General features: G+C 37.3%; 1 protein-coding gene across 1 annotated transcript in view; it reads right to left on the bottom strand.

Annotated features, from left to right (window-relative positions):
* Positions 1-24,596, bottom strand: part of TAF3 (TATA-box binding protein associated factor 3) — a 174,553-nt gene that overhangs the window by 13,399 nt on the left and 136,558 nt on the right. Inside the window, exon 4 of the mRNA XM_036268783.1 lies at positions 23,075-23,157. Coding sequence (XP_036124676.1) covers positions 23,075-23,157 — 83 coding nt within the window. The remainder of the gene's footprint in view (positions 1-23,074; positions 23,158-24,596) is intronic.

The raw sequence follows: 24,596 nt of genomic DNA, 5'->3' as shown, positions 1-24,596 counted from the left end.
AGAATGGCTTAGCATTAGCAATATAGCCAATGAATATACACAGATTGTTGACTCATTTTATGGGCAGAACCTGAAATCTGAGAAATATCTACTTGTATATATCTTATTTTTCAATTTAGAGAAATGGCATTTGGATGAAAATAACATAATAAAAATAATCCTTCCAAAATGCCGAATATTCTCCAATTCCATTAAATTACTCCTTTAAAAGTATATATTTGTTATTCGAATTTTCTGAGTAGCAAAAGGACAAACATCAAGGTGGGTACTCAGTGTTGATGAGATGAAACATGCTCTAATTTTCTGTTTCCCAGAGATTAGACTGGTATTATCTAGGTACTAAAGTGACCAACTCTAGAATTTCATGAGAAAATTCACTAGAGTTTGCAAGTTATTGATTTTGGGTGCTTAGTTACTTTTGCGGTAAGTGGATACAGTTTTATGAACAATCCTTTTATTACCTCTTCAATTTTGAATATTACACAAAAAATATATAAACAGTATAACATGACATGATTCCTCATTACTTATGAGAGAAACTAAAAGTAATTTTGGATTTCTATTGGCCTTCTTTGCCAAGTTTTATTGTTGCATACTTCTAAACGGTGTCTTGCTTGTCCATCTTTTCCTACCTGAAGTATCACTTTTTCCCTCCTATTTTATTGCACAGTAAGTTCTCCTCCAGCGCTTTCTGTTGAAGAAGCAAAGCTCGCAGAGTAACCAACACCACCCACAGCTGTGTCCCACAATGGCTCCGTGCTGCTAACATTACATCTTTTGGAGGATTTGATCAGAGTTCCCTAGCCGCTATAAACACTGGTGTTATTCATAAAACGTGCAGAAGGAAGGATTTTCAGCAGGATTTCTTTACCTGTTTCCCCACCACAAAACAGTGAAATAAACAGAATGGGTCATGAGCTGCGTGGCCTGTAATGCAAACTCACAGAGTGACAAGTCAATAAAGAGCCAATCTTCACCTCTCCAGCCACACAGAACTTCCGAGGTTAGAGGCAAACACAATGTGGATATGTCTGCAGAGGGAGTTTAATGCTCCTCATTATCCAGCTATTGTGAGCAAACACTATGAAGTCAGTAATCTAAATTATCAAAGTCTGCATAACTGGCTACTAAACTGCACACAAAGTTCAAAAGTTCCCTCACAATGGCTTACTTATTTACCCTTAAAGATGAACAGCCATTTTTTTCCAATGGTAACAAAATGATGCCATAGGTAAAAACTACTGTAATCACCTCCATGAATTTTACATAAACTTCTGATAAAGGAAGCTCTTCAGTGTTCAGGAGGAAAACACACACACACACACACACACACACACACAAAAACACTTATAAGAAAATAGGTACCTTAATCCACAACTCACTTTTTTTCTTCTGATTTAAAATTTTAGTCCATCTATGCAATAGTATGCACCTTTGAAATACCATATGAAACAGATTTCCATGATGTATTTTAAACTAACTCTTCCTTACTACAAGCAAAACAAGATCCCTGAGACTTCACTATAGAATATTACCATACAATCACATAGTTGGGTGAGTGGGTAAATGAAACATCAGAGCTTTGCTTTCTTTTACTTTAAAAGTCTCAGAAATACTAAGCCCAAGAGTAGCAGTTAGCCTCCTAGTCTTCCCACATTGGTGCAGTCCCCCTGAAACAATGAGCAGGCTAACTTACATGACTGCCAGGATACCATGAAAACTGTAGTGGCATGAGATCCAAGCCAGGTCATAAGAGACTCTGCAGCTTTTGCCTTGCTGTGTTTTGGATCACTCGCTTTTGGGAAGCCAACTGCTATGTCATGAGGACACTGAAGATGCCTTAGAAAGAGGCCCATATGACCACCAGCAATTGGGGCCTCCTGTCAACAGTGAGTGAGTAACTGAGGCCTTCTGCCAACAGCCATGTGTGTGAGCTCACAGCACATTCTCCAGCTTTGATGAGGACTTCCATTGACTAGCCCTGGGCAGAAGCTTGACTAGGGATCTGAGACAGAATCAACCAAATTCCTAAACCACAGGAAGTGAGAAGTAATAAAAGTTTATTGCTTTAAAAAGCTAAATTTTTACTTCTGGTCAAGATGGCGGCATAAGCACTATTTACAATAGCTAAGATCTGGAAACAGCCCCAGTGTCCACCAGTAGACGAATGGATAAAAAAGCTGTGGTACATGTACACAATGGAGTACTATGCAGCGGTAAGAAAGAAAGATCTCTTATCCTTTGAGACGACATGGAGGGACCTGGAAAGTATTATCCTAAGTGAAAGAAGCCAAGCAGAAAAAGACAAATACCACATGATCTCACTTATATACGGAATATAATGAACATAACAGTCTGAGGAATACAGTAGACCCAGAGACGTGGAAGTAGGGCACAGACTGACATCCCTCAGAAGAGGGGATGGGGGGTGGGGGGGGTGGGAAGAGATAAACCACAGAACTTATATGCATGTATGCATGACCAATGGACATGGACAACTAAGCCGGGGACAGGGCGGAGGTGGGGTGGGGTGGGGGGTGCCAATGGGGTAAAAAGGTAAAATATCTGTAACAAAAAAATAAATAAAAATTCATAAAAAAAAAAAAAAGATGGCGGCATAGGTAAACACGGTATCACGTCCTCCCACAACCATATCAAAGTTACAACTAAACTACAGAACAACCATCATTCAAAACCGCCCAAAATCAAGCTGAATGGAAGTCCTACAACTGTGCAATTAAAGCAGAAACTGGTAGGAGGGGCGGAGGGGCGGAGGTGCGACCGGCTGGTCCCACACCCACATGTGGCGGATAAAAATAAGGAGGGATACCTCGGCTGGGAAGGTCCTTCCTGAGGACTGAGGGGTCCCCGTCCCACACCAGGCACCCAGCTTAGGGTTCCAGTGCCAGGAAGAGAAGTCCCCATAACTTCTGGCTGGAAAAACCAGTGGGAACTGAGGCTCAGGGAGGCTGAAGCAGCTGGAGCCCCAGGCAGCTCCTCTTAAAGGGCCCGCGCACGGACTTACTTGGACTCACACCCTCCAGGCTCCAGCATGAGGGAGGCAGCTTGAAAGGCACCAGAGACATATGGGGAGGAACTGAGTTGTTTGGCACTGGAGCAAGCGCTGGAGAGGCGGCTTTCTGGTGGAGAGATGTGCTGTCAGAGGCCTTTGTTCCTTTGGTGAGCCCTTCCCTGGGGCAGCAGACAGCCGCCATATCTGGGACTCCAGCAAACTGGCTCACATTGTTTGCCTCACCCTGGTGATTCCCTGAGGCCCTGTCCCACGCAACTTTCAGGCCCATCCAAGCTGTTGCCAGTTGCTTTACCATAGGATTGGTCTGTCTTGGCTCCTGCTTCAGGTTTTCCTAAATTCTTTCAAACAAGCAGCTTCTGGTCTCAGCTAGCCACATACCTCTCGTTAAGTAACACATAGAAACAAACACAGGGAGGCAGCCAAAATGAGGAGACAAAGAAACAGGTCCCAAATGAAAGAACAGAACAAAACTCCAGGAAAAGAACTAAGCAAAATAGCAATAAGCAACCTAGCAGATGCAGAGTTCAAAACACTGCTTATAAGGATGCTCAATGAACTTAGTGAGAACCTCAATGAACTTAGTGAGGGCCTCAAGAGCATAAAAAAGGAGCAGCCAGAAATGAAGGATGCACAGTCAGAAATGAAGGAGGTACTAACTGAAATAAAGAATAAATTACAGATTCAATAATAGAGTAGGTAAAGCCAAGAAGCAAACCATAGAGTTGAAATAAAGGGAAGCAAAAAACAGCCAATCAGAACAGCAAAAAGAAAAAAGAATCCAAAAAATTGAGGATAGTGTAAGGAGCCTCTGGGACAACTTAAAGTGTACCAACATTTGCATCTTGGGGGTGCCAGAAGGAGAAGAAAGAGAACAAGAAATCGAAAACCTATTTGAAACAATAATGGCAGAAAACTTCCCTAACTTGGTGAAGGAAACAGACATATAAGTCCAGGAAGCACAGAGAGTCCCAAACAAGATGAACCCCAAGAGGCCCACACCAAGACACATCATCATCAAAATGCAAAAGGTTCAAGACAAAGAGAGAATCTTAAAAGCAGCAAGAGAAAGGCAGCTCGTGACCTACAAGGGAGTTCCCATAAGACTGTCAGCTGATTTCTCAAAAGAAACCATGCAGGCCAGAAGAAAGTGGCAAGAAATATTCAGAGTGATTAAAAGCAACAACCTACAACCAAGATTACTCTATCCTGCAAAGCTGTCATTTAGAATCAATGGCCATATAGAGTTTCCTAGACAAGAAAAAGCTAAAGGAGTTCATCACCACCAAACCATTATTATATGAAATGTTGAAGGGTCTTCTTTTTTTATTTTTTAAATCCTCACCTGAGGACATTTTTCCATTTTTTTTTTGTTCAGATAGAGTGGGAAGGAGAGAGAGAGAGAGAGAGAAAGAGAGAGAGAGAAACATCAACGTGAAAGGGACACATTGAGTGGCTGCCTCCCGCATGACCCAACCAGGGCCGGTGACAAACTGCAACAGAGGTACGTGCCCTTAGTGGGAACCAAACTCGGGTCTCTCTGGACCACAAGCCAACGCTCCACTGAGCCAAACTGGCCAGGGCTTGAAGAAAAAGATAAAAAAATATGAACAAACAAAACGGCAATGAATACATATCTATCAACAATTGAATCTACAAAAAAAATAAATAGGCAGAACAGAAGCATTCTCATAGATACAGAGAACATTTTGTTGGTTGCCAGATGGGAGGGGAGTTGGGGGAATGGGTGAAAAAGGTAAAAGTATTAAGAAGTACAAATTGGTTTTTAGGCTGACAAACCTCAAAGGGAAGGGGGGTGGGAGATGGGAAGAGATAAACCAAAGAACTTAAATGTATATATGCATAACCAATGGATACAGACAACAGTGTGGGAAAAGCAGGAGGGGGGGGGGGCGGGAGTGGGGAGGAGGAGGTCAATAGGGGAAAAATGAGGAACATCTGTAATACATTCAACAACAAAGATAAATTTTTTTTAAAAAAGCTAAATTTTAGGGTCATTTGTTATGTGGAAACAGAAGATATACCAAGTATTTAATTTATCTCATTTTGGTATAAAAATAAATTTTCTGAGTTTAGGAGAAATCATAATTTAGAGTATCCGTACTTAAAATGCCAAATTTGAACAGTCATCTGCATATTTCACATTTGATTAAAAGGAACAGATACCCAAGGACAATTAGGAGAATCAGTTGTATGTTGATTCTTCAAATCAATTAGTACTTCTTATTCTTGATCCTTTCAGCTCAACTTCTTGCATTCATTACAACACAGCTCTAAGTGGATTTAATTCCTCAAGCTCACATGGCTTGCCTCTTGAATATTTACATCATCTCACAAAGTGGATATTTTATCTTGTCATAACTCATATCAAGTACAAACACTCTATCTTTTGATTCAGGCAGGACCTATCTGAAAAATGGAACAAATTGAATGTAGTAATTAGAGGAAAATGTAGCCTTTGTAGAATCTTTATTTCCAAAGGAGTCCTACCCAAATCACTATACTTCTATTGTCAAATGTTCAAAATCTATTCAATATCCTAAAAAAGCATTATTACTCAGATAAATAATAAATAATGCATATTTCCTTCTATTTACAAGAAGATATACTAAAAGAATCATAAAGAAGAAACAAGAATGGTAACCTACAGGGCAAGGAGTATAAAGGCAGAGGGAAAGGGGTGGAAATAAGACCTTCTTATACTGTTTCAACTTTGGAGTCAAGTGAGTTTTACATATTCAGAAAATTAAATGTATAAAATTGCCACCAGGTTGTAAATAAATGGGAATGAATGAAACTCAAGGTATAGCATGTTGGTGACATAGCCACACAGAAAAAAACCATTTCAGGTGACATTGGGAAGACAGCATTTTGGTCATACATCCCCAGTGGGTTTATTTTATGAATAAATAGATTGAAAAAAATCTAATCTTTAACTTCAACAGTTCTATCAATTGGAAATAACAGTATAAACTCATAATTTGTTTCTTTTCAAAAATAACTATTTCCTAATTCTGGCCATTGTAAAGGCCTAAAGCGATGACTTCTCAGTAGCAATGGGCACCTTCAGTACCAGACTGACTCCTAAAAATCATTCTCCACAAAAAGGAAACAAGGTTCCTTAAAGAAATGATTAATTCCAGGTCTGTGGCAGGAAGTAAATAAGACCAACCCGGAACATGTACAGCAGAAAGTAAGGAAGCTAGCAAAGATGAATGGGAATATGTTAAAATCCAGAAGACAATAGGAAGGAGTTCCCATTGACCAAGACAGAACAAAATGAACATTAAAAAGAATAAGGGAGGAGGTGGGGAAGGGGAAGGGGAGAGAGATCTTTTTAAAACCAAACTCAACAATCACCACAGGAAGTAACTATGGCATCAACTCCACCAACACTGTCCACTGAAGTTTGGCAAGGAGAAAGAATTAAACATTTATCCTGCTTCCTCTGTGTGAATTGTATTTCAGGGTAGCCAAAATGCCCTAGTAGATGAAGAAATATTTACATTTAGCCCTGGCTGGTTTGGTTCAGCGGTTAGAGCGTTGGCCCATGGACCAAAGAGACCTGGGTTTGATTCCAGCCAAGGGCACGTACCTTGGTTGCAGTTCGTCCCCGGCCCTGGTTGGGGTTCATCCCTGGCCCTGGTTGGGGTTGTGAGGGTGGCAACCAGTCGATGTGTCTCTCTTACATCGATATCTCTCTCTCTCTCTCTCCCTCCCACTCTGTCTGAAGATAAAATGTAAAAATATCTTCCTCGGGTGAGGATTTAAAAAAAAAAGAAATATTTACATTTATTGAATGATTTCAGCTAATAAATGTGAAAGGAATGACTGAATCAAAAAAACCAACAAAAAACCTACCATTTCACAACTCCTACTGAAATGACTGACCCAGCATCACCAAGATGTGACAACCACACATTACATGCCTGTTGATATACAATTAGAAGTATATAGGTGTAAAATACCCTTGTTTTTCCTTTAAAAAAAGGCAAACTTGGTCTAATCAAACCTTTAGAGCCATGTCTTTAGATCTAAATGCCCATTTACAAGCATAGAACAACAACTGAAATGACACCACAAGGAAGTAAACAAAAAGTGAAACATTCTATTGGACAAATGATCCGGTTTCTTTCTTTCTTTCTCTTTATTGATTTTAGAGAGAAAGGAAAAGAGAGGAGAGAGGGAGAGAGAGATAAAAACATCGATGAGAGAGAACACTGACTGGCCACCTCCTGCATGCCCCCTACTGGGAATTGGGCCTACAACTTGGGTATGTGCCCTGACCAGAATCCAACTAGCAACCTCTTGGTGTATGGGTCAACACTCAACCACTGAGCCAAACTGGCTGGGCTGATCTGTTTAATGAGTGAACCGTTTGGTAAAAAGGAAGAGAGAGGGTGGGAGTGTGGAACTCTCGATTAAAAGGCACTAATAGCCCTATCTGGTGTGGCTCAGTAGAGTGTCATCCTGTGCACTGAAAAGTCACTGGTTCGATTCCCACTCAGGGCACCTATCCAGGTTGCGGGTTCGATCCCAGTCAGGGTATGTACAGGAGGCAACCAATCGAAGTTTTTTTTTTCTCTCTCTCTTTCCCTTCTCTAAAAAAAGGCACTAAGAGGCATAAGTGTGGTTTGGACCCTGACTGAAACAAACCAACTGTCAAAAGATATTTTTGAGCCCTGGCCAGTTTGGCTCAGCGGTTAGAGCGTCGGCCTGCAGTCCGGAGAGACCCGGGTTCGGTTCCGGCTAAGGGCACGTACTTCGGTTGCGGTTTGTCCCCGGCCCTGGTTGGTCACGCGGGTGGCAGCCACTCGATGTGTCCCTTCATGTCGATGTTTCTCTCTCTCTCTCCCTCCCACTCTATCTGTACAAAAAATGGAAAAATATCCTCGGGTGAGGATTAAAAAAAAAAAAAAAAGATATTTTTGAGACAAATGGAGAAATCTGAATCTAGACTGGGTATGAGATAATAGCAAGAAAAACGTTCACATATTTGATGTAGATAATGGTATTGGGATTACACAAGAAAATAACCGTACTTTTAGAGCTGCACATTAAAGTGTGTAGAGGTAAAATGACATTAGGCCTGAATTTGCTTGGAAGTGCCCTACACAGAAAAACAGAAGAAAAAGATTATGTCAAGCAAGTATGGCAAAATTACATCTTCAGGTATTAAATATATTATGTAGTGGGTATATGAAAGTTTATTAATTTATTATTTTATGTTTTGAACTTTCATAATCAAACATTCAAAAAATGTTTGCAATATGCATTTTATCCAGAATGATTCAGGATGAAAAAGCAGTACAAAGTAGTAGTACAGATGTACTACTATGTCAATAGAATATTATTGAAATTTAGAAAAAAATGTGTTTTGGTTATTTGCCTTAAATCATCTTTTCTTTAAATTTTCCTCTTCACATTTTCTCCATTTCCAAATTTTACTGATCCTTTAGGACTCACTCAACTGCTACTCCTCACAAAACTTTTCTAACCCTTCCTAGTGGGAAGTCATCATCTTGAACTTCTATATAATTTTAGATGTATTTCCTATAGCCTTTAACACTTTCTACCTTCTATGATTATTTATATCTACGTTCCTGAGAGGAGAACCAACATCTGATTCAAATCTTATTATGTGCACAAGTATATCTCCTTCGACATAGCTGTCCTATGCATACAATCAAAATTAATATTTGTTAAATGCAGTTCAATTTTTAAGAAAATGTAAACTCATGAGGGTGTTGTCTAGGAGGAAAATGTCAGGGTTCTTTGCAAAAAACAAATTCTCTGGAGTTAGAACTTCTAAAAGATTTTGCTTTCACTCTGAACCGCAGGCCGATGCTCCAACTGCTGAGCCAAAACGACCAGGGCAAAGATTTTGATTTCAGAAAGGCTTCTGCTTCTTCTCTTCAGCAAATAAGAGGGTGCTTGTAGTAGAAAAGCTAAGCCAAATGAAACTGAACATTTAACATGGATAAGACTTTCTTTTACTACTACTCTGAGCCCACAGAGTCTACAGAGGAGGATGAGTAAAAGATGCTTTACATGAAAATATACTAAAGTTGGAAGTTTACCATAAAAGATAAACATTCATTCATTCACTCTTTCTTTCATTCATTCTAGGATTAAATAACATCCTGAGTTATTTGAAAACATTAAAAGCAATATAATGCTATTCAGTGAATTTGAAAAATAAATACAATTGTGATTAAGCTTTGTGTTTTTATTGGAGTGTTACAAAATTTAGTTACTACTGGAGACATGCTTGGAAAATCCAACACTACTACTTTAAAATATATTAAAATCTGATAAGAGCTGCTGTGTCTTCAAAAGTTACCATAGAATTAACATAAATTCTTATCTTCCTCTGTAAATAGCATGGGAAAAAATACATATTTATAGCATGTAATATATAGAGATATGCATATATATATATATATATGTATTTTCATCTTTGTGGGCTCAAATAAGTAAATAAGTGAATATATATTTTATATATACACATTCTATACTCCTGACAATTTATGTATATATAAGTACACAGACACACACACACATATAGTATGATGTATTATCTATCATCTCCTGACAATTGCAGTTTTAGTCTCCTCTTAGATAATCTGTTTGATCTCATATCTTTGATAATAAAAATGATTTTCAAAAATGAGAGTTAAGGAAATTTTAACAATTTATCTGGAAAAGAACATGTCCAATTGTTAAACTGTAAAATACAAGATGAGATAAAAGGATATGTATGCCATGGCTAGTGTGGCTCACTAGGTCATCCCATGCACTGGAAGGTTGCTGGTTTGATTCCCAGTCTGGGCACATGACTGGTTGCGGGTTCAATCCCCAATTGGGGTACATTATGTCAGAGGCAACCTATCGATGCCTTCTCTCCCTCTCCCTTCTTCTCTCAAATCAATACATATTTGAAAAAATAAAAAAGGAACGCTTATCCATACTCCAAAGAAATAAATTAGTTACAATAAACATTAATAAAATATGTAATAGACAATCATTTTGGTTGCTCTTGGATATATCTTGCCTTGGCTGATGTGACTCAGTTCACTGAGCATTGTCACATACACTGAAAGGTGGTTGGTTCGATTCTTGGTCAGGGCACATGCCTGGGTTTTGGGCTCAATCCCCAGTAGGGGGTCGGCAGGAGGCAGCCCATTGATGTTTCACTCTTACATTGATGCTTCTCTCCCTCTCCCTCTCCAAAAACACACCCCCCCCCCCAAGCCCACAACCAGGGCATGTGCCTTGCCTGGGAACGGAACCAGCAACCTTTCAGTGCACAGGACGATGTTCCAACCAACTAAGCCACAACAGCCAGGGCTCTGAGTTGCTTTAACTTAGATATTTATGTTAGGGAGCACAAATGAGCAGAACAGCCAAATGCCAGAAAATCTGAAACTTCTTATTTAAAAGCTATTCATCTTTTAGTTTCTTTTCTTAAAGTTAAATAATGATAATACTTTAAAGCACATGTACTGATTTACAGATGTATTTATGCATCCAGAAAAATAATTCATACAAGGAAGGCCAGTAAAAAGTACAGGTAACTCAAAATTTCCCATCAACATACTTTGAAAGTAGCTTAAATATAAGGTATATGTAAATTTCCTTGTATTTATTATGAGCCCAATAAAAACAATTAAAGAGAAGGAAGGCAATCTGCCTCACTTGGCTTTGAAAGGTGTGATGAGGAAAAATTAGAATATGGCCATTTATCACTTAAAATTGTGACTTATTCACACTGTTCATCTTATTTCAGAACCAGTGAGCCCAACACCATTAATGAATACCTGTTCTTATGTGTTTTAGCTCATATGCCTTTATATAAATAGATCAGCATTTTTCCCTGGCCAGTTTGGCTCAGCAGTTGGAGCATTGGCCTGCGGTCCAGAGAGACCTGGGTTTGGTTCCCTAAGGGCGTGTACCACGGTTGCAGTTTGTCTTTCACATCGATGTTTCTCTCTCTCTCTCTCTGTTCCTCTCTCTTCCTCCCACTCTACCTGAACAAAAAATAGAAAAATGTCCTCGGGTGAGGATAAAAAAAAAATCAATAAATCAGCATTTCTTTAATTGGGTCATAACATACATTAAAGCTATATTCAAAAACAGGTTAATATCCAACATTAGCCAAAAGTGCTCTAACAGTTAATCTCAAATAAAAACAAAAACAATATCTTAAAAATATATACTGTCAATTTCAACTGGGTCTGTTAGAAAAAATATAATTCTAAAAGGAATTTTGAAGATATTTTAATTATAATACATTTTAGAATAATTCTATACTTATGATGCAACACACAGGATGTAGAGCACAGCACAGGGAATATAGCCAATAACATTGTAATAACTACGTATGGTGCCAGGCGGGGACTATATTGGGGTGATCACTCTGTATGTCCATTGTAATTGAAAAATAAAGTATTTTAAAAAAGATGCAAAGAGACGTGGCTTTGGGCGATGGGTACATGATGCAGTGTGCAAAGGATGTTTCTTTGAGTTGTACACTTGAAACCTGTATGGTTTTGTGAACCAAAGTCACTCCAATAAATTCAATAAAAAATTAAAATAAAATGAAAGATACAACATGCATTTTGACAAATAAAACCAAATAAGTATATGGTTATCAAAGATGCAAGTTTATATACTGAGAGCATTATTTTTCAAACTCTGGATCATGAACCAGTATCAGTTACTGTCTCATTTTTGCTCAGTTAATATTATCTGCATCTGGAGTCAAAGGGTTTTGTAACTGATGATGCTAAGATAATGTAAAAGAAATGGCTAGAGAACAGAATTCATAATAGCAGGATTAATTTTACTGGTATACAATAATCTCCAGAAACGAGGATTTCTGCTTTCAAATATGTCCATATAGTAATGTAACATAAATGCTGTCGTTTCTATCAAAAACATTTTAATTTAGTATCTACAGTGTACACAGTACTATGTGGGGACACTCCAAACTCTTCCTTCAAAAAGGTTACAAATGTTACCAACAAATCATATAGACTAAAATTTTAAACCAAATAATATTTAATTGGGCTAAGCAATTTCATGATGCCTAATAACATATTTCATAGAAAATTTAAAACAGCAAAAGGATATTTATAGAAAGATTTACAAATTATGCAAATAGATGTTTCACAACACTATGAATATACATAAATGTGTGTGTGTGTGTGTGTTTATATATATTTAGTGGCTTTTAACCTTCAGCATACTAGTCTACTTAAGCAAGCTAGAAGTAGGAAACTTAGAAATTAGACATTTATACTGCAGAATGGATATCTGTCACGTTTGTCTATTCCTGTGCAGCAACCATATCCCCTTCTGCCTTCAGACTGCTCTCCCCTCCCACTTTCAGTCCATATGGTTTGGATAGCCTTTATCTTACCCCTCTTTCCAGCAAAGGACACATGAGCCAGGCCAAGTACAGCACCACAACTCCATGGCTACAGTGACTGTTTGGGGATGGACAAAGGATCCCAGCTGGGCTATTTATAATTAGACCCTTCTCTGGGACTTCTGGGCCTATTTCCTCTGGGTTGATAAACTGGCAGAAAATGTACCTGAATTCACAATAGGCCATCTCTGCCATAACTGGGGACAAGGCTAAGCTGATAAATCATAGTCTACAAAATGCCTGGGAAAAAATCTATACAATGACTAAAAACAGGCAACAAATATAACACTGACTTTTTTCACAGACCACATTTTTATTCTGGCATCCATCCAAAAGTAAACTTTTACTACCTTCAAGATTCACAAGGGATTTACGAAGACACTTGTTTTTTAAAAAGGAGGAACTATCCAAAGGACTAAAGAAAAATGCCTACTTGATTACCTCGAATAAACAGCAGCAGCAACATCCAATATATTAGCCATAATAACTTTTTTCCATTGAATACTTACAAACATTAGAATAAATTCACAATATTTACCGTGTCCCTTTCTCAGATTAATCTGGTTTATGAACTCCAAGGTACAAACACTATCACAAAAATATAATTATTTGTAGTATTACATTTTATATAAATAATGCAACTGCCCCCAAAATTCACCTGAGATGGAGACAGCCCTAAGGACCTTGTTTCAGAAGATACCTGGGAACAGCCTCAGTAAACTCGGTAACTATTCTTAAATCAAAAGCTCTCCCTCAAGAAGAAAGGATTTCTATAAAATGAACTCAGCGGTTCATGAGGGAAAAGAATGAACCTACCTATACATATAAAATAACTTATTAGTTGTCCCAGAGGCTCTTAGAACTTCAGAACTATCAGATTTAACTAATCCTTCTTACATATAGTCATTTCATTCTTATTTACTGTAAGTGGGAATTTTAATTAGTATGACATTTGGATGATAATTTGGTATAATAATCTCTTAAAAATCTTAAGATTTTTCCTTATTTGTTATAGCAAAGTCTGGAACAATCCAAACGTCCAAAAATTGGTACTGAAAAGACAAATTATGGTACAACAGTAAAAGAAAATACTATATCATAGAGACCTGGGAAAATGTCTATGATGTATTGTTAAGGGGAGGGGGACAAGTTGTAGAAATGTGCAAGATAACCCTACCTTATTTTTTTAAATTGCTGAAATATACATTAAACAACTAGCAATGATTACTGTGGGAAGACTGGGATTTAAGGAAACTTTCCCTTTCTAAGCTACACATTTCTAAACAGTTTATCTTTTTTTTTTTTTTTTTTAAATCTGACCATATATTATTTTTATAATCAGAAGAAAAAGATTAAAAAACAAAGCCAAGTACTTCCATATTTAGTAGCACTTGTTCAAAATATATTTTGAAAAGACCTTTTACTTTTTACCCTGATTTTATCCAAAGGATACAAAAGAATATAGGTAACATCTTGGTGAAAAGTATATTTCTTTAAAATAATTGTCCACAATCATCATTAAAATGAAGAAAACGTGTAACTCTAACATTTACTGAAAATGGGAGGCTCTGGTGTCACCATTAAGAGATAAAGAACAAGGTTGGAGAAATAATGGCATGCTCAATTTTGGAAATGCTGTTTGAGGTGCTCCTGGTCCTCTAGTCAGAACTTTCTAGCAGGTAACTGGGCAGACTAGTCTGAATCTTGGGGGAGAACAGTGAGTTGGAAATAAAGATCTGGGAATTATCATTGCATAATCTTGAAATCTGAAGAGTGAATGAGAAAATTTATGAAGAAAAAACAGAGTAGTGGGCAGAGGGCAAGAAGAGAAAGAAAAAGAAGTCCATAAAAGAAAAACAGAAGGAATGATAAGAGAGAATCCAACAAGTGTGGTATTAAGAAAAACAGAATAGCCCTGGCCAGTTTGGCTCAGCGGTTAGAGCGTCGGCCTGCGGTCCGGAGAGACTCGGGTTTGGTTCCCGCTAAGGGCACGTACTTAGGTTGCAGTTTGTCCCCGGCCCTGGTTGGTCGTGTGGGTGGCGGCCACTCGATGTGTCCCTTTCACGTCGATGTTTCTCTCTCTCTCTCCCTCCCACTCTATCTGTACAAAAAATGGAAAAATATCCTCGGGTGAGGATTAAAAAAAAGAAAAACAGAATAGAAAGTTTCACAAAGGGCCTGGGGTAAACAACACGTCCAGTACAGCAGAAAGGATGACCCTCAAAAAGGCCGCAGTGTGGTCTCTAGGCACATTTCAGGATCTTAGTGAGAAGCTTCAGAAGAGTGACTAGGGCAGATGCCAGAATACAGTGGGTTTAAGAATAAAAACTGGCCTGGTCGGTGTGGCTCAGTGGTTGAGCTTAGACCCCATGTACCAAGAGGTCGCCAGTTTGATTCCTGGTCAGGGCACAGGCCCAGGTTGTGGGCCCAATCCCCAATGTGGGGCATGCAGGAGGCGGCAAATCGATGCTTTTTCTCATCGATGTTTCTCTCTCTCTCTCCCTCTTCCTTCCTCTCTCTCTCAAATCAATAAAGAAAAAAAATTAAAAAAAAAAAAAAAGAATAAAAACTGGAAGAAAGTACATACAAACAGTTTAAGTTTTGAGAAGTCAGAACAAGAAGAGGAAGTTATATAACCTTTCTCTCATGAGGCCAAAGGGAAGAATGAGAAAAAGAAAGAATATACAGAGGACAGGAAATAACAAAGTGAAAAAACTTCCTGAGGCGGGGGTGGGAGTGGGGGCAGGAAAGGTGGAAATGAAGGAAGGCACGAGAGGAGGAGCTGATCCTGAAAATAAAGAGGAATGCTGTGCTTCTTCATGGAGCCTGGAGGACAAGCTGTGAGGATAGATACAGTTTTGGAACCCAAAAGAGTAAATCCAAACAGAAAGGGGTCACACCGGCTAGTCAGCAGCTCACAGTGACACATCCTTCAACCCATGTGCAGAGCCTTTGGCAACCACATTTTAAAAAGCTGCAATATTCTAAATCACAAAGGTTTTACAGTAACATGAATAAAAGCTACAAAGGCAGGAATGGGAATAGGGATGAAGAAACATTACTATGCCTCCAAAGTCTTTATGTAAGTATTTTAATATTACTATAACTCCATAAAATGACAGAAAAAAATAGAAGGCAAATAATTTAAATATGCCACGTGGTTGTCAGTAATAATAAGAGTGCCTAAGTGTTTTAGTAGATACATATTCTTTTTAAATACCAGAAGCGTGAGTAGTTTGATCTTTAGGGGAAATTACAGTCAGATAATATCCAAAAGTTTACCATGATATAGCTAAATTATCTCTGCCTATCACAGGTTAAAGAATATTTAAATTGTGGAAGTTCACGGTCAGCTTTTTCTAGATAACAAATCTTAAGTACCTTCCTATATTCACTCAATTAGTGATCTTGGGCCTTGATAACACTGCAGAGAGAAACTTTCCAACTATCATTCAAATCATATCTAAAAAGGTGGTCATAAATATTTTAAAACCTAAGTGAACTAATAAGACCTAGACCCATTAAGGATAAGATCTTTTACAACAAATTAAATAAAACAATTTATTGAAGTCTGGACTCAAGATAAGCTAGATTTACTAGCCGACCTTTTATTCATTTAAAGAACAAAATTAGCTCTAATTGCATTAGAATGGAATCCAGTAAATTTTCCCAAGTCTTCTAATGTGGCATCCGTGTAAGAACTGCTGTAATTGTTTACAAGTAAGATGGAAATGCTTTGATTATAATCTTTCCACTTGTTTTACTGTGTAGTAAAAGCATTTCCCCAAACCTAAAGCCAGTTTTTCTGACAGTACACTATTTTTTCTCTTAAACACACCGTCTCTTTTGTGTTAACAAGCAAACTACAATATGCCAAGAAAAAAAATTAAACTCGGAGATTTCATAATTTTAGGTCTTAATAAAAATGAGAGCATAATATAAGGTCAAGACTTCCTTGTCTGTAATCAGAAAAGGGCTGAAGAACTGAATAAGAACATTTTAAATATCTGCTTCCTCTCAGAATTATAACTGAGACATAGGTTTGATTCTGATGAATCTATAAGTGCCATAAAGTGGCAAAATAGTGGATACAATCCACAACTCATGTTCTAGTTGTTCAGTGGCTAGGAAATTTCATTTGTAATGTTACCATCTTTCACTAGCATTACAGATAGCTATAAATTTTAAATATAGTCATTCTTAAGATTTTTTTGGGTCATGTTTTTGTTATTTAGCTTCTAACATAGACAAAATACCTATGAAGTGTTTCAGTATCAGTGGCAAGTCAACCAGGACAAAACAAAGCTATCAACACTTTTTAATCTCTTTTTTTCTTAAATCAAAAGCAGACAGCTTTATTGGAAGGGAAACAAACTATAAATAGAAAAGCGAAAGGCCTTCCTTTTGTGACAGGTATGATGCTCTGAAATGTTCCTTAACTTTACATCTAAAGGATTTTTTTAAACAGCAAGTTTCTTTGTTCTGTTTCCCTAGCACACTTTTATAAAAAATACAAAATATGCCTTTTTCAAAAATAACATAAAATAAAATAAAAATCAGTTGTTTTTGCCTGCCTCTCATCCCTTAATCTGGTGAGAATCTCCCTTTCCTCCTGGAACCTCCCATCTCTTCTTCTGATGGGACTGTCTGCCCTACCACAGGGGCTGATGAACCAGGCTGGCCAGGTGGAGTCTTTGATGGGGACTGAGAATGGATTCTGTGAAAGGGAGGGGGGCTCACTGTGGATATTGAGCACCAAGAACCATATTGGCCTCCAGCAACTTGAACCCTCTTTGCCACCACACAGAGGCAGGATAGAGAAAAGAAAGCGAGTAGAGTCCTAATGACACTTTTTGAACCCCATGTACTGCCTCACCTAAAGTCAAATATACTCCTTACTTTATTCCTTTTGGCTAGTTTGCTTTGGGTTTCTGTTACTTGCATCCAAGAGTCTTGACAAGCCCGGCCAGTGTGGCTCAGTGGTTGAGTATCGACCCATGCACCAAGAGGTTGCCAGTTTGATTCCTGGTCAGGGCACATGCCCAGGTTGTGGGCCCAATCCCCAGTGGGGGGCATGCAGGAGACAGCCAATCGATGTTCTCTCTCATCAATGTTTCCATCTCTCTCTCCCTCTCCCTTCTTCTCTCTCTAATATCAATAAAGAAAAAATAAATAAATAAAAATGTTTAAAAAAAAAAAAGAGTCTTGACTAATACAAAAAGAAAATAAGAGTGTTTTTTTTTTTTTTTTTTTTTTATCCTCACCCGAGGACATTTTTCCATTTTTCATTCAGGTAGAGTGGGAGGGAGAGAGAGGAACAGAGAGAGAGAGAGAGAAACATCGATGTGAAAGGAACACATCGAGTGGCTGCCACCCGCACGACCGACCAGGGCCGGGGACAAACTGCAACCGAGGTATGTGCCCTTAGCGGGAACCGAACCCGGGTCTCTCTAGACTGCAGGTCAATGCTCCAACCGCTGAGCCAAACCGGCCAGGGCAAAATAAGAGTGTTTTAATCAGAGATGAGAAGACTCTTGAGAGTACTCTTCACTGAGAGCTTCTATGCTACAGCCTTGGGATTAGAGGTTGGTGCAAGAAATAGTAAAAAACAAAAATGCCTTTGTGTTTGCTCTAAAAACTGCTATTGAATCTTGTTCCTGCTATCTGGTTCCATACAGAAACAGAGTTTTAAATTTAGTGCCCTGGAAAATTCTGTCTCTCCTGAGAAACTAAGAGGTGCCTTCCTTTTTCAAAACATACTTTACTTCTGGCCCTCATTGCATGGAAGCCACAATCATATCTGACCAGCAATCGATCACTTGCTTCTTTCCCTCCTTGGTCCTGGTTTCCTATTTCTATTTTCTAGTAATTTTATTATATGTTCTCTCTTTGAGTTACCCTAAACTTGTTCATACTAAAAATAAATTATATTTGAATAAGCAACATTTCAAGTCTAGAGGGAAAATTCAGAAAGTGGGTTAAAAACCATTTGCTATTACTCCTCAAACTAACTTATCACTAAAATACCACTACACATATTTCACCTTGTTTAAATGCCTTTTAGATAACTCTGGCTACATTTTAACATATAACATGCTTATTTTATTTAGAAATATTTTAAATGATTATCTTTGTAATTGCCTGTGATTATTCTCTACTTCTAGCTGTACTGTCAAAAAGTGTTCACCCGAAAAGTTTGAATCTCAAAAAGAGAATGTCATTTTATGTTTTAAAGATTAAACCTTTCTGTTTCTCAAGATTAATAAACAAAGTTTTCATTCCTATTTTCATAGCATATATAAAAATTTAGAAATTCCGCCCTGGACGGTTTGGCTCAGCGGTTAGAGCGTCGGCCTGCGGTCCAGAGAGACCCGGGTTCGGTTCCCGCTAAGGGCACGTACGTCAGTTGCAGTTTGTCCCCGGCCCTGTTCGGTCGTGCGGGTGGCAGCCACTCGATGTGTTCCTTTCACGTCGATGTTTCTCTCTCTCTGTTCCTCTCTCTCCCTCCCACTCTACCTGAGCAAAAAATGGAAAAATGTCCTCGGGTGAGGATAAAAAAAAAAAAAAAAAAAAAAAATTTAGAAATTCCAACCATCAAATAGCCCTCCCCCCGCCAGGCATAAGCTACACTCTGTAAACTGCAGCAAAACACTGAATTTCTTACATAAAAGGGAAAGCATCATGTTTTCAGCATCTCTGCTGAGAGGTCTGATTAATGAATTTCCTAAATTGTAAGAAATCAGATAATACTCATGGCTGTGTTAACACTGGAAATCAAAATTTTAGCAGAAAGAAAACTAACTGCCAGCAGTAAAGTGGCCACTGAAAAAATATCTCAGCATAATCTGCATAGTTTAGAAAAAAGTTAAATTTGTAAAAAAGACTACCTATTGTGACTGAAAAAGCAGTCAAATAAAAATTTAAAATTTTCATTGATAACAATATTATTCTCAAAAAGGCATCATTAATGATTATGTGTCATTTGATCAAATACTCTATTAGATATTAATTGGAAAAACGACTGAGTATTATCTTATGTTTGGAGGGTCCCAATTAATCACCTTTCTCTGGTGCGGCCATGGAACAAGGGCAGTAGCGTGCTGAGAGCAGAAGGACCAGCTCACCAGTCTAACACTCCCGGCGGAAGAGCCACTCAACCAGGAGGAAGGGGAGGAGTACACGGAGTACAGCATCAGCAAGAGGAGAGGATTAAAGAGACACTTGAGAAATGAGAGGGGAAGCATGTTGAATGCCCTAAATGCCACTATTCACCCCAAAATATTTATACACATTTTCATTTTTTCTTAATGCTTGACCAATATTTAAATTTACCTTTTTTAAATGAAAAGTTCCTTTTAACAGAATTTTGAGTTTTATAAATATAACCCCACATTTAGAAGAATTGTAGGTCCTGTTCTGCCCTGTCTTGACAGTTCTATCTGAACAGTTCCTGCCCCTAAGATACTCCATCACCTTACCTTGCTCTATTTTCTTCACAGAAATGAACAGATGAATGCTGTAAGTTAGCCCACTCTTCCTACACTTGCTCAGAATAACCTAACTCACTCAATAAAATGAGAAGATTGGGATGACAAGTAATATGGCAACTGTGTTGCCAGTGGATAGTACACTCACCGTATTCTGTCACCAAGTCCAACTGGAACCTCAGAATTCTGATCAATATAATCCCAGGCAGCTCTTCATTAGCAAACTGAAACCTACTTGATTGTAAGACTAGACTCAGATATTTTAGCAATTTACTTGAATGTGTTGTTCCTTCCCATTCATACTAATCTACCAAACTTTACAGGTGTTGAGATTGTAATTTCAGGGTTAGTATTTTAGTTTTATCTTCAATACGGACTAAGGGAAATTTTGGATACCCTTTACTGGGGGGCATGTTAAAGGAAATTGAGGTCCGCACAAAGTCATCTTGAATTTTAACACTATCAGGAGGAGGTACCGGACTTACCACAGACCCTTTAGAATACAGTTTCCAGGCACATTAACTCAAGGCAAAAACAAGGCTCCCCGGTCTTGCTTCAAGGAACAATAATAGAGAATACAGGAAATAATCTAACCTCAAAGTACTTTCCTGGATCAAGGGCAGAAGACGTAACTTCTTTATTTAAGAAGATTTAGAAACTAAATATTGTCTTAAAGATCTTTCAATGAGAGGGTATAATTTGAACCCTGTAAAACTTTTTCTTTTTCCTATAATTTCAAAAGCCTCTATTCCCTGCCTGTTTTTCAGCAATAAACATCTGCCTCCCCTGGACTATTCAAACCCCTCTTTTGAATCCCAGTCTGCTCATTAATTTCACTTCAAAAGAGTATCTCAAGTACGTACAAACTGAGTAAGTAAAGGCACATTTATATGAATCTACTGCTTCTTTTCCATTACTACTGCCATGGAATTTGCCATGTAGCCTTATGCTACCACAATAAGAGATTACTTTTAACTTCATATAATTTTCATGTGTCATAAAATATTATTCTTTTTCTTCAACTATTCTTAGCTTGGGAGCTATACATAAACAGGCAGTGAAATGAATTTGGCCCATCAGCCATAGTTTGCTGACCCATAATTTAGATTAAAAAACAATAACAACAAAAAACTTTACTGATTAAGTTACATAACATCCTATGACTGTGTGACTTGGGCCTCTTTTTCCTCTAATTATCATTTAAAATATAATATAGTTCACTTAATTTATTCTTTTGTTCATTATAAGTATTTCTTTGAGTCTGATTTTGGTTAAATGATATTATTCATATAACACAGGGGTATATTTACCTAAATATCTAAAAGTTCATGTTATGTAATGTTATACTTTCATGGACAATTTGTCGAGAATGTCTGGGTATTATTATAATTTCCCTAACACTGGACAGAGGTTCTATTTCTCATGTCTTTCAATATCTTAGATATATTTGTGATTCACTGAGAAGAGAAAAATAATCAATTAGATGCTTAAGGATGGATGAGACAATTTTATTATCAATGTGTTTTTTTTTTACAAACTTTCTTTCTCTAAAGGGAATGCACAAGCCAAACTTTGTGTGGAACTAAAGATTAAGTAATGGTGAGTTACTGAGAAAATCGGCATCAATATGAACTGGTAGGAGAGAAATAATAACAACATCTTCCCCTAAGAGAAATGAATCCAAATACAGAATCTCCAAAAAGACAGTATGAGCAAGTTCCTGTGGTTGGGTCTCCTTGCTAATGAACCTTCTGTTTTCTACTGGTTGAGGGATAAGAATAAATTTATTTAAATTTTTGTAGGTAATATTGAGGGCACCAGGATACCAGTATTTGGTTAAAAAGAGTGGAATCTACATTATTTTTCTTAAACCGTCTAAGCTTATCAGCAATAGTACAATCCGCTATCTAGGTTTCTACTAACACAACCACAAAGAGGATCTTGGAAATTACATAGATAATTTAGGTAAGAAAAGAACGAACCATCTGGATTTTCTTCTTTGAATCTTCAGAAGAGCATACACTCCCCTAGAACACCATGTTTACTTCTGTACTACTATTCATCAACATGATTTTGAACTTTTTTCAATGCATTATAAAATAAACACAAACTTTAAGATGGAATGAACCACTGAGAGCACAAAGCTTATTTTCTATTGACTACTCTACCTACTAAGTAAATTCATGGATTCTACTTTCATTTTTATGGCTAAATACTGAGTGAAAATTAAATGTCTCATAAGCCTGTTTTCTACACAATATCTGATTGCTTGCAAAGTAAATAAATCCATTTTCAGGCTTACTGGTAAAAAATAAGGTTGTAAACTCATACATTTAGCTTGTGAAATTCATTTAAATGATACATAGTATGATTTTAAAGTAAAAAAATGATTTTAACATGATTTACCAAATAAAAAAAAATTAATATAGAATCACATTATCATGTAAAAGCACCATAGGACTTAATTCATACCTAAAAAGTGAATAAAAGAAACATAGACAACTAATTTACTTTAAAGAAGGGTGGGCTGATATTGATGATTCTATGAAAATTAAGACAAATAAACAGCACACATTGGGTTTACATTTCTAGTTCCCTTTCTTAAAAGCAGGCAAGACTTCAGTTGTCACTATTATATACTGTTTCACTAGGCCTTGGGCAGTATCTGCTTCATAGGTACAGCATAAAGCCACAAGCCATCTGAGTAAGCAGAGAAATCTCATTCTTTGTTATGGTGACAGAGAATACATACTTGAGAAGGTGTAACATTACATCCTCCTGGGTGTAATATGGCAATTAGTCTATTCAATACATAGTTACTTATTTTTCAGATAACCAGAACCTTAAAAACTAGTAAGAATCAATGTCAAAAAAAGACTAAAAGAACAAAGAAAAAAAAAGAATCCTCTGCTAAATAAAGCAATATACATTTACTCTGGGAAAGAAAGCAATAAAAATTTGAAAATGAAGAATTCTCAAAATAAAGATCGACCCCACACGTTCATATCTGGAAAAGGTTGGTAAAGTTCTAAACCCATTAGGAAAGAGTAGAGAAGGTTCAGCCGAAATTATTTCACTCCAATTCAAAAGGTTCATACTCACATCTTGTCTTGGCCAGCACCAACTCGGAGAGTCAATCTGGGGATGACTGGACTTGGGGCTGGAACAACTGGCTCCACTTTTATCTGTTGATGTTAGGACATTAAGTGTTAAATATATATTTTTTTCAACAAGAGCACCTCCTACCTCTTCTCCTACTTCCCCATCTCTACAAACTTGACAGGCAGGTTTAAGCCTCAAAAGTGGCTAACACCTAGATGCAGAGATAATCTGGGCTATTCATGTTTTAGTTTCTCAACAACTGAAGGCTACCTGGCACCATGAGAAATTCTACAAACTTTAATCACTTTATGTTAAATGTGGTAGTTATCTCTGTATTTTCTCAGTTTAATTAATTTATTGAATTTTACTGTTAGCATTATTTTAAAACAAAATTGTTATACAAACAATTTGGTGGAACATTTAAGTAGTTGCCAGGTCTACCATGAATAGGAAAAAACACAATGATCTTTCCACTATTAAGATAAAAGGCATCTATTTATGGGACTTAAAAAACATTAAACTCATCTTAATTTTGCATTACCATACTGGAAAGCTGAGTGTAATTTATAGCATTAAACTGTTCAATTTTCTGGCTAGTAGTACAAAGGCCTGAAATACTGTAAAATAAAAAACATATTTTTAGAAAGGATTTTTGGTATGAAGTCAACTGCCTAAGAAGTTAAAGATCTCACAAATATCTGAAATTATTCTTTCTCACTAACAGTCAGAAAGGTAATATACAAATTAAGTATGATGTTAAAGGGGTTCTTCACAATTTTTGGTTTGAAGGTCCTACGGTGTGATAAATATTTTGAATGAACAAACTGAACAAAGCTCTGCCGTTCCAAATTACTGTCTATATCAAAGTCTTTCAATAGGGGCTTTACTATCATTTTTTGGCTGGACAGTTGTTTGACTGAAACTGTTCTAGGCACTGCAAGGTGTTTATACCCCTTTTCTCGAGGTACTACTATGTACACACTGCTAGTCACTGTGACAACTATGTAGTTGCAAACCATTGATTATATATTTCAAGCTCAAGAATTAAATCATAATGAAATAGTTTGGTGGTTTTGAAGGAGAATGACTATGTAACAATAATCAATATGCTATGATCATTTGACTAATATATATATATATATTGCACATTGATCAAATTTACTATTTTTTCATGTTTTTAACTGTTCCCTTAATCCATTTTTACGTCAAGATCTATGACTTTGACCACTAGGCAGGGAATTCCTTCAACTGCCTCCAAATTTCTCCATATCCACAAGCACACTAGAGTGCATCTCCTTTTGTGTTCTAAACAACCCCCTCCCCCTCCATCAATTAGCTTCTTTATTTATACCACTTTCAACTTCTCGGTTCCATTCATCACTTTCATCTAGCTTTTAAAGGTGCCTGCCTTTTTTTTTTTTTTAAATTACCTTCTCTTCAATCTCTACCTAATAACCTCTCACATTTCTGTTTCCAATTCATTGATTCCTCAGCCCACTCCAATCTACTTTCAGCCCCAGTA

Source organism: Molossus molossus, unplaced genomic scaffold, assembly GCF_014108415.1.
Source record: "Molossus molossus isolate mMolMol1 unplaced genomic scaffold, mMolMol1.p scaffold_m16_p_1, whole genome shotgun sequence".
In the NCBI taxonomy this organism is placed as follows: Eukaryota; Metazoa; Chordata; class Mammalia; order Chiroptera; family Molossidae; genus Molossus; species Molossus molossus.
The sequence above is the reverse complement of the archived record's forward strand: the minus strand, read 5'-3'. Positions and strand labels throughout refer to the sequence as shown.